General features: G+C 41.3%; 1 protein-coding gene and 1 non-coding gene across 6 annotated transcripts; one reads left to right on the top strand and one right to left on the bottom strand.

The window, feature by feature from the left end:
• Nucleotides 1-2,021: 2,021 nt before the first annotated feature.
• On the bottom strand, nucleotides 2,022-2,094 carry trnak-cuu. The gene has a single exon. It is a non-coding gene; the product is annotated as a tRNA-Lys (tRNA).
• A 125-nt stretch (nucleotides 2,095-2,219) lies between these two features.
• Nucleotides 2,220-13,661, top strand: yif1b (Yip1 interacting factor homolog B (S. cerevisiae)). Of its 5 annotated transcripts, none has more exons than XM_036537361.1 (9): nucleotides 2,220-2,508; nucleotides 4,276-4,321; nucleotides 7,846-8,066; nucleotides 9,061-9,165; nucleotides 10,731-10,809; nucleotides 11,092-11,149; nucleotides 11,453-11,608; nucleotides 12,498-12,591; nucleotides 13,266-13,661. In XM_036537361.1, the coding sequence occupies exons 2-9, from the start codon at nucleotides 4,285-4,287 to the stop codon at nucleotides 13,419-13,421; spliced, it is 906 nt and encodes a 301-aa protein (XP_036393254.1). In that variant the 5' UTR covers nucleotides 2,220-2,508; nucleotides 4,276-4,284; the 3' UTR covers nucleotides 13,422-13,661. The 5 variants fall into 5 exon arrangements, with proteins under 5 accessions (XP_036393254.1, XP_036393252.1, XP_036393255.1 ...); XM_036537359.1 differs by having other exon boundaries at nucleotides 4,276-4,330; XM_036537362.1 differs by lacking the exon at nucleotides 4,276-4,321 and having other exon boundaries at nucleotides 2,221-2,508.
• The last annotated feature ends 1,820 nt before the right edge of the window (nucleotides 13,662-15,481 follow it).

Here is a 15,481-nt window from a genome sequence, read left to right as displayed (position 1 = left end):
ATTCCACATTTCATGCGCATAACTCATAAAGTATCTGTTACTCTGGCACTGCTTAATTAAGCAATTGGACCATTTCACTACTCAGTATTTTGGAATAAAATAATACTAACATTAATAATTAGGCAAACTGAGGCTGGGACATTCCTCACTCACCAGTACATCAGCTCAAAGGCCATTGGCCAGAAGTATTCAAACATATATCTATCAGTGTCAACTGGGAGCAAGGCTTTGATGAAATCCTTGTGTACATATGGAAATGTTTGCTTTTGGATTATATAAAAAAGAAGACATAACTAATGAAGAAAATGCTGGACATTGTTTGCTTTATTGTAAAAGCTGACCTACTGTTTGCACACTGTGTACTCCTAAGGCACCGGGTGCCTTTGTAATTGATAAACTGAAAAAGTAAAACAAGAAAATCAAATCTTTGGAACTGTGTCCCGAATATTATGGAGCAACACAATCAACCTATCATGTGAAAGAGGCTATTCTCATGTTACTCATTCAGCATCAGTAAAGTGTTGTGCCTGATTGAATACCTGTAAATTTCCACTGTAATTTCAATGTGAGCTGAAGTGAATCCATATTTAACAGGGACCCAATGTCTCCTAAAAAATGTTTTCCATTGCAAATCACATTCTATCAGATACGGTCACATGATAATATTTTGGGCTTAGTTTTATAAGCTGGAAGAAGACCGTGAAGGACTAGGTGGCACTGACCAGGTGTTAAAAGGAGTATTCCTTTATTATAATGCATACTATTTTAGTATCATGATGAAAGTGACTTTACACATAAAGATAACAGTCAGAAACTTGAGACTGTTCAAGTGCCTTAAAGACTTTGTGACATCACCTTTCTATCAGAGACTCAAAAACAACATCAATGAAAAAAAAAATCAGTAACTCCAAAGATGGTGAAATTCTTGGCTTAAAAAGCTATATAATATGTCACAAAACCGATTTCCACTGCCAGGAGAGAAGTGACAATGGAAAGAGCAGACTTGGGGGAAGTCAGTGAGTCCACATACCCTGGCAGCAATGTGACACTAAATGGGATACACTGGATTCCTGACCCGTGATGCCCTGCCAGGGTTTTCTAAGGCTGAACAGATGAGGCTTCACACATTCATAAGGAAAGATCTACCAGATAAAGGTCTGCTCAGTGGGTCTGCATACTGTCACTCCCCAAGTGAGTAACAAGGGACTTTGGGGACCTGAAAGCTGGTGCCCAAGGACAATCCCTGAGAGGTATTGAGATTTAAACATCTAGGAGTCACATCAATAATGTCCAAAGGGAAGACAATGCAGGTCAAAAGAGACTGGGCTTTGGATTTTGTATACACCAACACAACATTGCACAAAAAGTTAGTGTTATATATAAAGACTAGGAGTAAAGAATTACCCAAACCAATGGTACAAGAAGAAAAAAGATGAACTTTCTGACTTAAAATATATAGATGCTTCATATGACAGCACTGATGTTCTTTAAAGAAACTCCTTTCTCTAAAACAAGAAACCTCTCTATGTCAGAATAAGAAAGATGGTTCGAGCAATATTTTCACAGTGACCGTAAGATAACTTCTGCACGAATATCTCACACCTTGGCTAAAAATCATTTTCCCCACTAGATGTCTCCGTTCTCCGAAAAATTATCAAAAGTATACACATTGCACAAACAGTAAGAATAATACCTGCAATGATAATAATAAACACAAGCATAAAGTCATTAGGTCCACTAACTTCCCTCAAACCCTCGACCAACATCTAGTTATTATTACACTCGTTTATTTTCACTGAAATTATTATTTCTATACTTCTCTCTTTTATTCTTGTTATTTTAGTGTATATCTTCATTTTACTCTTATATAGTACCTAGTTATTTATGTGTCCAAAAGCGCTTTAGTTAGGCCCACCCACATGGAAAGCATAAATTTCTATGTTTACATTAGTTTCAGCGACGCTCAGTGAGCTAGCAAACCTGGCATATTATTTCATAAACGTACGGACAAAACATACATCCGCCCAACGTGGGGCTCGAACCCACGACCCTGAGATTAAGAGTCTCATGCTCTACCGACTGAGCTAGCCGGGCTCTTACTCTAGCACCTGCACACGCATATATTACCTAAAAATTAAAAGTGTGTCAATTTACTCCGATTTCTGCGCATTGAATGTGGCAATCCTGGAATTACTCCGCACAAACCCAGGCAGGAGATTTAGTTACGTCATTACATAATTCTAAAGACCTGATTCCACAAGCTAACTACCTAGCTACCCTTCGTCTTTGATCGCCTCACATATACCAGTTTAGGTGGCAACAATTTCACAATTAAGATAGCTATGAAGCAGTATTATTCGGTGTGACAAACGAATTTCAGATGAGCAAGATGGCTACATAACATCAGTGTTATAAATTTAGCTACTTGTCTATAGACTTGTATCATGTAAGCGTCTGAGCAAGCGACCTGCGCTTTACTATAGAAATTGGAAAACAAGTACAAACAAGGTACGTAACAATATAGCATGAAATAAATGATACTGTATGTATACAATATGTATTTTAACGTGGGTCTAAGCCCTTCTTTTATTGCCTTGATTAATGTTATAGATAACAATAGCATGCTAAAAGTAGCCAGTGACGATGTAGGTCTCCCTGTTCTAGCTAACGTCATACAAGATGTACTGAGTTGTGAAAACGAGCTGGCTACCTTGTCGCTTGCATCAAGTTACATAGGTAGCATGACACAACTCAGTTAGTTAGCTTGCTCGTAGCATTCTGAAGTATGCATTCATTGCTAAAATCGCAACTACATTCTGAAAACGGTGATGCATTTTACTAGCTAACGTTACGTGACACTGGCTAGCTAGCAGGCTAACCAGGTAAATCGGTCTCCTATTGCCAGCCTCCTAATACCGTGTCTAGCTAAACTTTTCCGGGAAGGACAAATATCACTGGCGTCAATGCTGTGATTTTGTCTGGCATGTTACCTAGCCAGCTAATTCTTCGGCTAAGACACCGTGCATGGACCTTGACTGGACCTAGCTACATTTTGCTCCTCAAAAGTGGCGGTGCTAGCGTAGCTTCCACGCTTAGTTGGAGTGCATGCTGACAGTGAAATGTGCGATTCTATGTGCGACTTGGAATCTATTCTTTTGGAATAGTCTTTCTTATTCTACATAAACGTACCCACGCTGCATTTAAAAGTATTTATAAGGATGCTCGCTGTTAAATGACGGAAACTCTTAACACAAACAAATCATTTTACAGTAAAATTGCAGAAGGCAGATCTGTTCGTATTCTGGAACTTACTTCTGAGAAACTGTACACTTAACACTGAAAGACTGATCAAGATCCCCATTCCTATAAGTATCACGGTTTAAATATGTAACTTCACATATCTATTTGCGTTAAAATATTGTTTGTTTCCACATATTAGTAAAGTGTTGTGTATTTGTATTTACTGTAAGTTACTGGGGGACAGAGCAGCTATCCTACTGAACCATCCGTTGTTCTGTCGGGTCAGAGCGGCGACGCTGTTTTACTATGCTCCCGTCGTTTTTTGACACACTGCAGCTTTTGTCCGTACATGAACGATCAAAAGCTGCACAGCTGCACACAGCTGAGTTCGCATTTTTTACAACCTACTCAACTAATAAGATTCTCGCGCACGTAGCGTATTATATATTCCTGTGTGTTCTTGATCCGTGTGCGTGTACAAGGTTGTGACCTAGAGCCCCTTGTTGCGAAAAGCTCCCGAAATAATTGCTGCTAAATTACATTGGACTGGTGTATACACACATAAGTACCGGGCTAATCCATAATGTGGTGAATGGCATACCTGTCACCCCAATCCAGAAAATAATGTTTTGTTTTTTTTTTTTTTTTTACAAATAAATGGATCGTCGATCGTTTTTTTTAACGACGCCCATACAGTGTATTGTCGTTTTCTGATTGGATACGTTTTCTCACGTACGATCAACTTTTACGTTTACTGTTATGCTCAGTGTCAATCTGCCGCGTTCCTAGTTACGATATCCAGTCACTTCAAGGAAACATCATGTACTCTATTTCTATTGGTTAATAATTTGAACTGTAACGCCTTTTCATACTTTGTTGTGCTTTGATTGGCCACCCGTCTGACCTAAGAGGGTGCGCTAATATTGTTTTAAAGGGGCAGGGCGAGCCCAGTTTGAATGGTTTCCTGTCTTTGTACAAAGTTACGTGTACCTATCATAACGTTACTGATATTTGATTGGGTTTATATTGTTCCAGTTAACCAAAATGGATTACTCGGCGACCCCGAGTGGGTTCAGACAGCGTAAGTTACGTACGTCACAAAGTTTAAAATGAATTTTTTATGTGTTTTATTATAATCAACTGCATGGCACTTCAATGGAAATCTTGGTAGCTTGCTACACTAGACAGACGTCTGCTAGCGAGCTAGCTCTCCAGGACTAACTACCGGGCTACATTGATGACGTTAACTAGCACCGAAGGAAGCTAGCTTGCTAAGAGTTATCTAAGTAGCAAACCTATGTAGCTACCATTACAGCCCGCTAGCTACCTAGGTAACCCATTGTTTTGTTTAAAAGGGGCCCATTAGCCTGGCTAGCTACCTTGATAGCCAACTGTGAAACTAACATGATGTTCATTAGAACTAATGATACACCAGTATTTCATTTCTGCCTTGACTAATGCTGCTTCGCTAACATTAGTTAGCTAACTTAGATAGCTAACACGATTCTATACCTACAGGCGATTGCTAAATTAGCCAGCATTAGATAGCTAATGTAGACAAACTAACCTTATCTAATAGATCATTTTTTTTAAATTTATATCATTGAATTAATGTTATCTAGTTTGATAGCTGTTGTTAGCTAAATCTGTGCGGTTTATTACACGACAGTTTGGCTAACGTTAGCATATTTTAGTTGAGGTGTCCCCATATCAAGATTAATTAACGATAGCTAAATGAAGAAGCCCTAATAGCTAGGTTAATATATTACGAAGCGAAGTGATTTATGTAGCCAACTAGCTACGTAGCTGGTTGGCTCTAGCAATCCACTCTACATTCACATGAAGCACAATTATCTGGTTTGATTAATCTGTAGTCCTGGCTGCGATTTCATTGTGATTGTATGCGTGAGTACCGGAGTACTGCCTTCTACCAGGAAGTACAATCCGCAGAGAATTTTCTTTCGTTTTGGAATATCTGTCTGTGTCGTCAGGTAAGAAAAGGTTGAAGGGTCTGAGCTCAGTAGTTTGCCGAGGACTATTTTTAGTGTATCCTAGACCGACCACCCTCTTTTGGTCTGCCCTAATTTAGAATCCGCGGGGAAGAGAGTCTACCTATTGATTGACACTTGTGAAAACGCTACATCATCTGGGCATATGGCATTTGTGAGGCCCTAGATATTTAGGGCATACATCGCAGGAAGGTAATGGCATTTTTAGCATAGCAGACATTGTGAAACCAGACTGCCCCTTGAAATAAGGACACAATAGTATGGACATCACCCTGGCTCTAGCCTTTCCAGCTAGCCGCACCTCTGCGATGACAGTTCTCTGACCTGCGTGGTACGCAGCTACCCTTGCACAAGACTTTCTCAGGTCCAGCTTCCTCAGCTCCTGGAGATAAAGACAAAGTGGGCACTAATGTTGAGAAGATTAAATAAAGCAGGCTGTGATGCCTGTGAAGGAAATGATGAATGCAGTAAACCTCTGGCTGTCACAGATCCACTACATCATTATCTCCCAACAAGCTCATCAGCCTTTTCCCTGTGTGAGCTGAGAGGCTTACATGAGGCGTTTATGCATAAACCAAGGACTAAAGAGCGAATGCTTTTGACATGATTTAGTAAGCATCAAGGCCTTAGAAGGGCTAATGAAGCTTACCAAAGTTAGATCACTACATCGGGTAAAGCTTACATATACTGGTTGCAAAGTGCAGGGAAAGAAAGAAAATCTGTAGTATTGGGGACGGACCAGGATATTCATTATTATGATGATTTGTTGTTCAGTATTCATTCACATTACATGTGCGGTGCATCATCATTTGAGCATTCCTTATTGTTGATCTGAAGATTTCCTCTGAAAACCTATGTCTTGTAGGAATTGTAGCCCTGCGCTCTTTAAGGTTTCCCAGGGAGGAGTGTTCAGAACTGAGCTGAGTAGGTCATGTTTGCACATGCATTACCGAAAGGCATTGCCTCGATGGATGTGCTGTGGAGAGAGCCGCCTGTCAAATGTTACTGCTTGTTGGTCCTGCAGTTTGGTTTCATAACATTAATCACAGGCACAGCACGCTGCCACATGTTTGACACTGAACATTAACGAAGACGCTGCTCACATTGGCTGGATGAAATATTTTCAAACTATGAAAATGCGCCCATGTATGGAGCACAGAATGGACATATGACTGGTAAAATGGTAAATTGACTGTTTTGCATATCACTTTTTTTTCAGTCTTCGCCCTTATGCTTGGGCGTACAAATCTGAAGTCTTTCCACAAGCTGTGCATCTTCACATCTGCACCACTTCCAGTGTGGTATATTTTACTGCTATAAAGTGTAGACAGTTTTGAAATGTGACAGCATTCTTGATTATTTGGCATTAATCAATTGCTTGAACATTAAGCAAGGCATTCTCACAGAAACGTTATACATAAAACTGCTTGGAGAAAAGTGCTTGATGTGGTTGAATATCGAGGATAAAAAGAAATGATCAAAAATTTGTTTCCTGTTTGTTTTTCTCATTCCTGGTTCAGAGTATTGCTTTTGTAACCTCCAGAACCTACTTGGGGTCAGTTTGGCTAAACTCACAGAATGCAGTCTAGCTGGATGCAGATATTTAGGTTCTATACTTCTTTTTTCCTTTGCAGAATAATTGCAAAATCGAAACTGGAATGCAGATGTAACTTCCTTGTGACCGTCACTGTGGATGTGCGACTTTGTTTTCTGTGGGTTCATTGCCAGAGATCCAGCATTTCTCCCAGAATGAATAATCTGTCTGTTTGCTGGAAACATAGCCATTTTGACTGAATGTGGTTATGTCTGAAACACATCAGTCTGTTTAAAATCTTTGCCTCAATGACTAGTTTAGTTAAAATTAGCAACATATCGTCTTGGTTGGGGAAACTGTTGAAGGCCGAGAATGTCGGCAGGCCAATACAATGGCAAGAGAAACAGTTGAACAGTGAGAGGATTCTGAACAACCATACCGCAAACTCTATTAGTATTTTTCACTGTGTCTGGTTTTGGGTAATATAGGCCAGTAGGTTGTAAAAAACATTTTGGTACCTATCAATAAGCTGCCCTTCAAAAATGCTTCTCCAGGTGCCCTTTTGAAGATAGACGAATGAAATGATATTGATCACATGAGGATTTGGCAACCCTTGCACAGCCTTGTGCTCACCTTGTGCTAACTGGGTCAGAATGTGATCATTCTTCTACTGAGGGTAAAAAAAAATGCATCTATGGTTCAGTGTGGGGGAAAAATAGTTTTTGTGTTCCTTTTGTGGGTTGAGAGCGTTTGTGGTCGAGTATAGTGGCTGATGGATGTCCTGAGAGCGCAGCATTCTCCCCACATTGCGTGTTTGTGAATTGTCTATTGACACTCGCCCTTTGTCTGTTGACATTTGTGTTCTGTGTCGACTGAGAGCCCCTTGATTCCAATTTGCTACGGCTTTGCCCTTGAGCCCTTTACCTTCTGCTCTGAAGTCCATAACACCATAGCAGCAGCGTCACTGTGCTTGCCGGCATCGTCTGCATCTCGGCTGTTGGAGTTTCGTCCCAGCTCAGATGCTTCCCGGTGAGTATGTGTTTCTGTGACCTCCGTCCACAGAGCCCAAAGTCAGAATGAGGAACCAGGTGTCAGACGCGGTGGACCACACCCAGCTCTTTGACGACACCAGCGCGGGGGCACGGCCCCCTGGCTACAGGGGCCAGGAAACGCCAGGGATGGGCTACCCAGGCCAGGCCTTGCTGTCGGACCCCATGTCCAACCTCGCCATGGCCTACGGGAGCAGTCTGGCTAGCCAAGGGAAAGAAATGGTCGACAAAAATGTAAGGTTAAGTTCACCCTCTGAGGAATATATAGTGCTTGCTGAATGAAAGGGCAAAGCATGATGCCAGTACTGTCATCAGCTGCCGTTCAGAAGCACACAATTTGGCCACAGTCAGAGACCTTCTACTGGGTAAAGCAATATTTTAAAAAAAAAAAAGATAACCAGAGCATTTTAGTCTAAGCTCTCATCAGGGTGATGTGAAGTGCTGTTTTACATGGTGAAATTGTAAACACTCACAAACTAATGAACACAGCTACAACATTCATTGAACAATACATCAGCTGTGAACTTCAGCCAATAAAGTAATTGAAGTATGAGTGAAGTATAAATTAGATCAACCTCAGACGTTTGTGAATGCAGGCAGAGAGAGACCTGCAGACCGGTGGGAAGTGTGCAACACTCTTCTCCACAGGAGTGCTAATTCGGCTACGCGAGCCTTCAGATTAACTCAGTTTGAACTTTTTCAAGGTTGAATTACCCCTGGCCTTTTTGATACGTACATAACTAATGTTTATCTGGAAAAACCTGGTCTTTGGCTCCTGAATTTCTGTTGCTTTCTAATACACAAATAACAGGCCTGGATCTGGATGAGTTCCGCTGAGAATTAGTTCCGCATTATGGGCAGAGGAAAGGTAATCCTGGTCCTGGAGTGACACAGATGCCTCTGTCGCATTTCATCCAGAAACCTTTAACTATTAAACTGAATCCAGTGTGAGTACACCATTGGCTGTGTTTTCAAAGCAGCCAGGACAAAAGTTGGTTTAGAGGCTCAGGAAACTCCAGTACCATTGTTACCTTCATTTATATTAGAAATTACTGTATGTTCTTTGTGAGAAACTAGAGTCAGATTATGTTTTGTGTGCCATTTTTTTATGCAATTTGTATTGAGACCAGTTGTATGCATAGTAGGCGTAACGGCCTATTTCGGTGCATGTGGAATGTATGCTGTGTCATCCGCAAAATATCAAAGGTTTCTTTCCTGAACTCTGCAGCTTGACCGCTTCATCCCCATATCCAAGTTGAAGTACTACTTTGCGGTGGACACTGTTTACGTGGGCAAAAAGCTGGGCCTCCTCGTCTTCCCTTACATGCACCAGGTAGTACCGCTTGTCTGTGAGTTTATGTAATAATCTCAGTAGTAACGTTTTTTTTCCTGCTAGCAGGGGATACACACATTCTTTCCAGAGAGCCTTCTGAGAATAGACGTGGGTCGGGGCCACTGAAATGGTATCCAGAGCTGAAATCATATCCACCGTCTGCAAAGTTTTCAGGAACATAGGCCTCTGCATTACTGACATTCCTGGTCTAAGGGGGAAGAAAGGCTACAGGTCTTTTTAAAAGGTCTCTATGTGATTGCATTATATTTCCTACATGCTGAGTTAGCAACTACTGCAGCCTTAGAGAGATGTAATTAGCATTAAGCGTTATGTGTGATTTATTCTGGAGCACTTTTTCTGTCTGTAAATATCTAGCTGCAAGAATAGATGCTGTTGAAACAGGCACTGGTTTGATTTAAATCTTCCTGGTATCTGTAACGTTATTTGCAAGTGTATTAAAGCTAGGTTGTGAGAAAACAATTTCAACTCTACAAGCAAAATTGTACTGGTGGCTCCAGAGAATGTAAACATCCTTTTTCATTGCGTTGCATCACCTTCTCTCGTTTACCGATATCCTCATCCAGGCATGATTTGGCATTTTAAATTATACACTGATTAAATAACCTCCATGGTAAACTTGAAAACAGCATTCTAAGTGAAACAGTCAGCAACAGCAGATAAAGAGAAGTGCAACTAAGTGTGCCATGTCTCTTTCCTTAGCGTATGTGCCAGCCAGGCTTTCCTGCACACCCTGCTTTGGTAACTAATCTGCTGCAATGCTGTGGATTGACTTCAGACAATGCCGCATGTTATGCGGTTTGAAAGAATTCAGTGGCAGATGCCCAATGGTTCAGGGGCAGATGTTAATAGTTTTGAATAAACTCATTCACTTCTGTTTCTTTTGTTAGCTCACTTAGGTAACTATGCACCAAAAAAAACACCAGTAAGCTGTGCTGTCATGTTCGACAAATTAATTGCTGTTATTGAATAGCAGAGCCAGTGTTACCGTTGACAAACAGTACTTGCAACAAAATTCTCCTTTTTATCGGTGGTGAATTAATGTACACTAGCCACTGTGAAATGACTGTAAGACTTACATCGATCCCTTATTATATTCACATGAAAAAGTTGCAGTTATGTATGTTGATTGATGGTGATGTGGCTGCGTAATGAGCTAGTGATATATCAGAGCCTAGTCACATTTTGAAAGTGGTGCTCCGTCAGTGTTAGTGCCTAAAATGTTGAGCAGTGTTTGTATATTTTTTGCTAGTTCAGGAATTTGGATAGGTGTTTCAATGACTGAGAGTAGATGCCCCTGGCAATGAAGTTTAACAATTAAAGTCTTGCATGCTTCATAGCAAAGAAGAAACAAGCATGCACCATATAATACAGTGGGGATTGTAGGATTATAGTGTTTACAGTGTTTTCCCTCAAGCAGAAAATGCTGGTGCCATGCCCATGTCTTCTCTGATGCACACCCTGTGATATTCACATGTGTGCTGGCTTCTGGCTGATTTCACCAACCTGTTTCTGTAAATGAGGTCTCTCTGCATTTTGATCTTCAGAACTGGGAGGTGAGTTACCAGCAAGACACCCCAGTGGCTCCCCGATTTGATATCAACGCCCCCGACCTCTACATTCCAGGTAATGACGTGAGTTTGAACTGCAGTGCTCTCCAGTTTTCAGGAGTCCATTTGCCCAGCATGGTTTAGATTATATTCCTGATTAATTATTTTGATAAGATGTGTTATGTGGATTCAAGCATATTTATCCAAAATGTTTTTTTTTAATCTATAGGCCCAAGTTGTTGTTTTAGCAGAGATTCTTTTAAATTAAGTGCTAGTTTTATAACACAGAGCTACAGTGAATCAGTCCCTGCTTGGTTTTTCAATTCCTCTAAATTTCTTTTTCCTGCTCTTTTGACAGCAATGGCTTTCATCACTTACATCCTGGTGGCAGGTTTAGCGCTGGGAACTCAGAATAGGTAAGCACACCAGACCGGGCTAATACATGACTCCAACGCAACAAGATCAAGGCAATGTCTTGTCTTGTAAGCTTGGTATCTGTGTAGTTGCCGTTCTCAGAAGGAGCACTTGTTTTTTCCTTAAGATAACTTGCTACGCGCTTTCATTTCGTCGTCATCTCAGTGTTACTCTTCTTCAGAAATTGCTTTTTGAAAAGCAGTGCAGTGTAAACAGTCGTGCCTGCTGTTTTTGAAAAGGAGCTTATTTGTACTGTGTCGCTAATGCTTAGCTTTGTCTCGCCGTCCCCTGGTGTGTGCGTGCAGGTTTACCCCAGAGATCCTGGGCATGCAGGCCAGCTCGGCCCTGGTGTGGCTTATCATCGAGGTCCTGGCCACTTTACTCAGCCTTTATCTGGTCACTGTCAACACGGACCTCACCACCATCGACCTCATCGCCTTCTCTGGGTACAAGTACGTGGGGTAAGTCAGGGGCTTCCTTTAGTGCGCTCCTTTGTCTTGTATCAAGTCTTTGATTGAAATATGTTGTCTAGCATTTACTAGAGAAGTAATTATCTTTGAATGTACCAAATGGCAAGCCTTTTGCTTCTCTGGATACTTAACTGTATATAGTTAATTAAAGCCAGGGGCTCCCAAGTATTTCAGTGGTTAAGGCACTCACTGTGAGTAGGTATCAAGCTCTACAGCCTGGGTTCGATCCCAGCCTTGAAATCAGCCAACAATGACAGGGGGCCCAGGGCAGAGGAACAGATTGGCTTCATTCCACTAGGCGTAGTTTCACCAGGGTGTCCCCAGTATATCTCACTGCTCACAGACACCCTATGTTTTGCCAGGAAAGTGCAGGTTGCTTAGATTAGCAGAGTAGCATCTATCCTCCAATGAGCACCACTCAGCTGTAGCGTGCTGGGTGACTTGCAGCGTGAAAAGTAGACATTTGCTACAACAGGTGTATCGGACAATTACTTTGTCTAACTTCAGCTCTCCCGCACAGGTGCGGTGGCTGTCACCATGAGATGAGCCTAGCATACAGTTGCCGATTCCAGAAAGTAGGGGGGCGCATAGAAGGGCACAAGCATATATACATTATGCAGGTTGGCAATTAAATTTTAGGTTAAGTAGGTTGTAGAATATATTAGGATTTAGTCCCATATCCAATATCATGCCTTGGGACACACTTGATAAAATGAATGAAAGCAAGCCAGGCACAGTGATGTCTGAACTCCATCTGAGTCCATCTTAAGAAGCTTCTTCAAAATGCTCTTTAGCACATCCTCGTTCTCATTTCCCTCCTCAGCGAACCTAGTCTTTCCTTTACCAGCCTGTTGACTGACCTGTTTCCATCTCTCCACAGAATGATTGTGGGAGTTGTGGCTGGGCTGCTGTTTGGGAGGACTGGGTATTACTTGATGCTGCTTTGGTGCTGTGCATCCATCTTTGTGTTTATGGTGAGTCAAGAGGGGTTGACCACTGGCAAGGCAAGGCTCCTGCTGTCCCTCTGTATTACCCTGTGTCAAAGACTTTTAATGGAATACTGTATGTTTTTTTTGTTGTTGTTTTTAGCTTTGACACAACATACTTGACGTGATATATTTGGTAGATGCCTGAGTTGAAGTCACTCCCACCCTTTAACTGAGAATCAGTTATCCATTAGCTGTTTGTGTGCATGCACATGAGTGTACATTGGTACCTCATACACATTTAAGAGACAGCATTCCTATTCCGTGACAGATCTGTTTAAAAGAGAACATGCAGGCAGAACTGAGAAGAATAGTGATACTGGTTCAGGGAGTGCTGTCAGTAGTTGAACTGACTGGAAAAATTCTCAGGCTCAATTAACTATACATACAGAAAGCTCTCAGGTTTTTCAGATGGGTGGTTCTTTAGTCGGTATCTGCATTAAACAAAAATACTGGGGAGTCATTTTTATACAGGCCTTATGATCTAGATCTTCTGACACAGGATTCATATTAATTAAACCATTATAAACAAAAATGTAATAGTCTCAAGTGCATTACAGTAACAAGAGATGACATTTTGTTAATCAGTGGTGGAAGCTTTCTGAATACTTGGCCCTTCATACTTGGGTGGTTGGTAACTCCTGGCTGCCGTCGTTCCACAGATCCGCACGCTGAGGCTGAAGATCCTTTCGGAAGCGGCAGCAGAAGGCGTTCTGGTCCGAGGGGCGAAGAACCAGCTGCGGATGTACCTGACCATGGCTATTGCAGCAGCGCAACCGATCTTCATGTACTGGCTGACCTTTCACCTGGTCAGATAAGATAGATGGCTGAAGGGACACACCGACAAGGCACTACCCCTAACCCCAGACCCCCCCACCAAAAAAAAGAAAGACACTCTCCCCTCACCTTCTTGATTCCCAAGAAACAAGGCTCTAGCATGCAAGAAGTCAAACATCGTCGTAGAGGCAGCATTGCCGAGTTTCACAGCACAAGTCTACAATATCTCAACCCTTTTTATTTTGTACCATGATGTTCGATTTATAATGTAAATGTTCAGTGTAAATCATTGGATGATTTTTTTTTTCCATGTGTAGTATGTACAGTGTGATCGCTTTTGTTTTGTAATTAATTATTTTCGTTAATTTTTTCATGTATTTTGACTGAGATCTGTAACACAGGCTGGAGTCCAGATGGTGGCTTCTAATGATCTCACAAGGAAAGCTGTGAACGCTGGAAGAAGGCACACCTGTGCCAGTTGCCTGACTGGACATCACAACAGTTGATATTTTTTAAAGTTATGTAATTAACAAACAAAGCATATCAGTCTTGTCAGTTCATTGAACATTTGTGAGCCAGATGAAGGTAGAATCGTCCTTTTAATGTGTGATCATCTTCATTTTGCCCTGCCATGGATTTTTAAATACTGGAAGAATTATTGTGTTCACACTCATCACAGTATTTTAGTACACAAGTGCTGAGATTGAGCTTGCTAAAGGGCAAAAAAATGCAATCAACAGTGTGAAACAACAATATACAAGCCAATAGCGTGGTTTTCCCCAATGTCTCTCCTCATTCTTTAATAACATGGACTTCAGGTCTTCAGTTCTGCCTCTGAATAGTTTTGAGATTTTTTTTTTTTTTTTGGACTGAAATGTGTTTGATTTCAAGCTATAATGAACAAAAAAATTACTTGGACTGAAAAGTGTTCCATTTCAAGCTATAATGAACAAAATATTTACTAAAAAGTAAAGAACAATGTAGCTTCTCCTAATGTTTGCCATTCAGAGTTAAAACCAGGCCATAGACAGGATTCGAAGTATCAAATTCTCTTGCAAAAGAATTTCCTTTCATTTTCTGTAAATGTTACTTGATTTGACTGTGCAGTGCCTTTGCTCCAATAAGCGCTTTCAAATGATCAAAAATTATAGGTGGTTCAAATCTGAAAAGTGATTAAGAGTTCACCTGGAACAAAGAGCAGTCGAAAGGGTACACAGCAGGTAGCCTAGCCGATAACTGTAGATTTAGTGTGAGCGACTTGCTCAATCCAGTGCAATCTGGATTTCTTTATCAGCCACCATACATTTAACGGCTGAATTCACATGACATGTACTGAAACTGTTATGTACTGTAGCAAAGTTGAATCGGAGCTCTACAGGTCACAGAAAGTGATCAGTTGTCAATCACAGACCTGAGGTCAGCAGAGAATAAGGTAGTGGTGTGGCTGAAAAGTGCTTCCATTGATCTTTTTGGACACTTATTTTCTAGCCCAACCACTCATAAGATCAAGCAAATCAAAGTCCAGAATTAACGTAAACATGGAGTGTGTGCAGCCAGTTACTAATCATCAATTTTATGCTTTCACACAGAAACTGAGCTCGAGGTCAAATTTGCTACCTGGCCCGTATATTATCTCCCACCCCCACAGTAATGGTGCTTCCCCGGACATGCATAATCTTTGGAGATGCGTGGCTTGCTCTTCGGATTGCAGCGCTAATTGACAGGAATTCTTTAAATCGCTGCATGCACTGACAGTTGTTTCAAAAGCAGCAGACTTTTTAGCTTGGCAGATATTTTTGGTAGTGCGGCCTTAAAATCAAGGTGGGTTTTTTGACAGATAAGTGATATTCTTGATCGCAGCACAGATTTGGCAGTGAAAGGCACTGTTTGTTTTTCAGTGGAAAATGCTTGAGCTGCATGCCATTGCTTATCCATTACATCATCCACCACAAGGGTTACTATGTGGGGCATTTTATATGAAGTTTGATGTGGTGATAGGGGCAGTCCTGTGACATGGGGACTTGACTTATGGCCAGGAGGTTGCAGTCAGGAGGTACTGCTTTCATACCATCCAGTAAGGAAATTAACCAGAGGGACCTCA

The sequence above is a fragment of the Megalops cyprinoides genome, chromosome 9 (genome assembly GCF_013368585.1).
Source record: "Megalops cyprinoides isolate fMegCyp1 chromosome 9, fMegCyp1.pri, whole genome shotgun sequence".
Taxonomy (NCBI): Eukaryota; Metazoa; Chordata; class Actinopteri; order Elopiformes; family Megalopidae; genus Megalops; species Megalops cyprinoides.
This window is presented reverse-complemented; position numbering and strand designations above follow the sequence as displayed.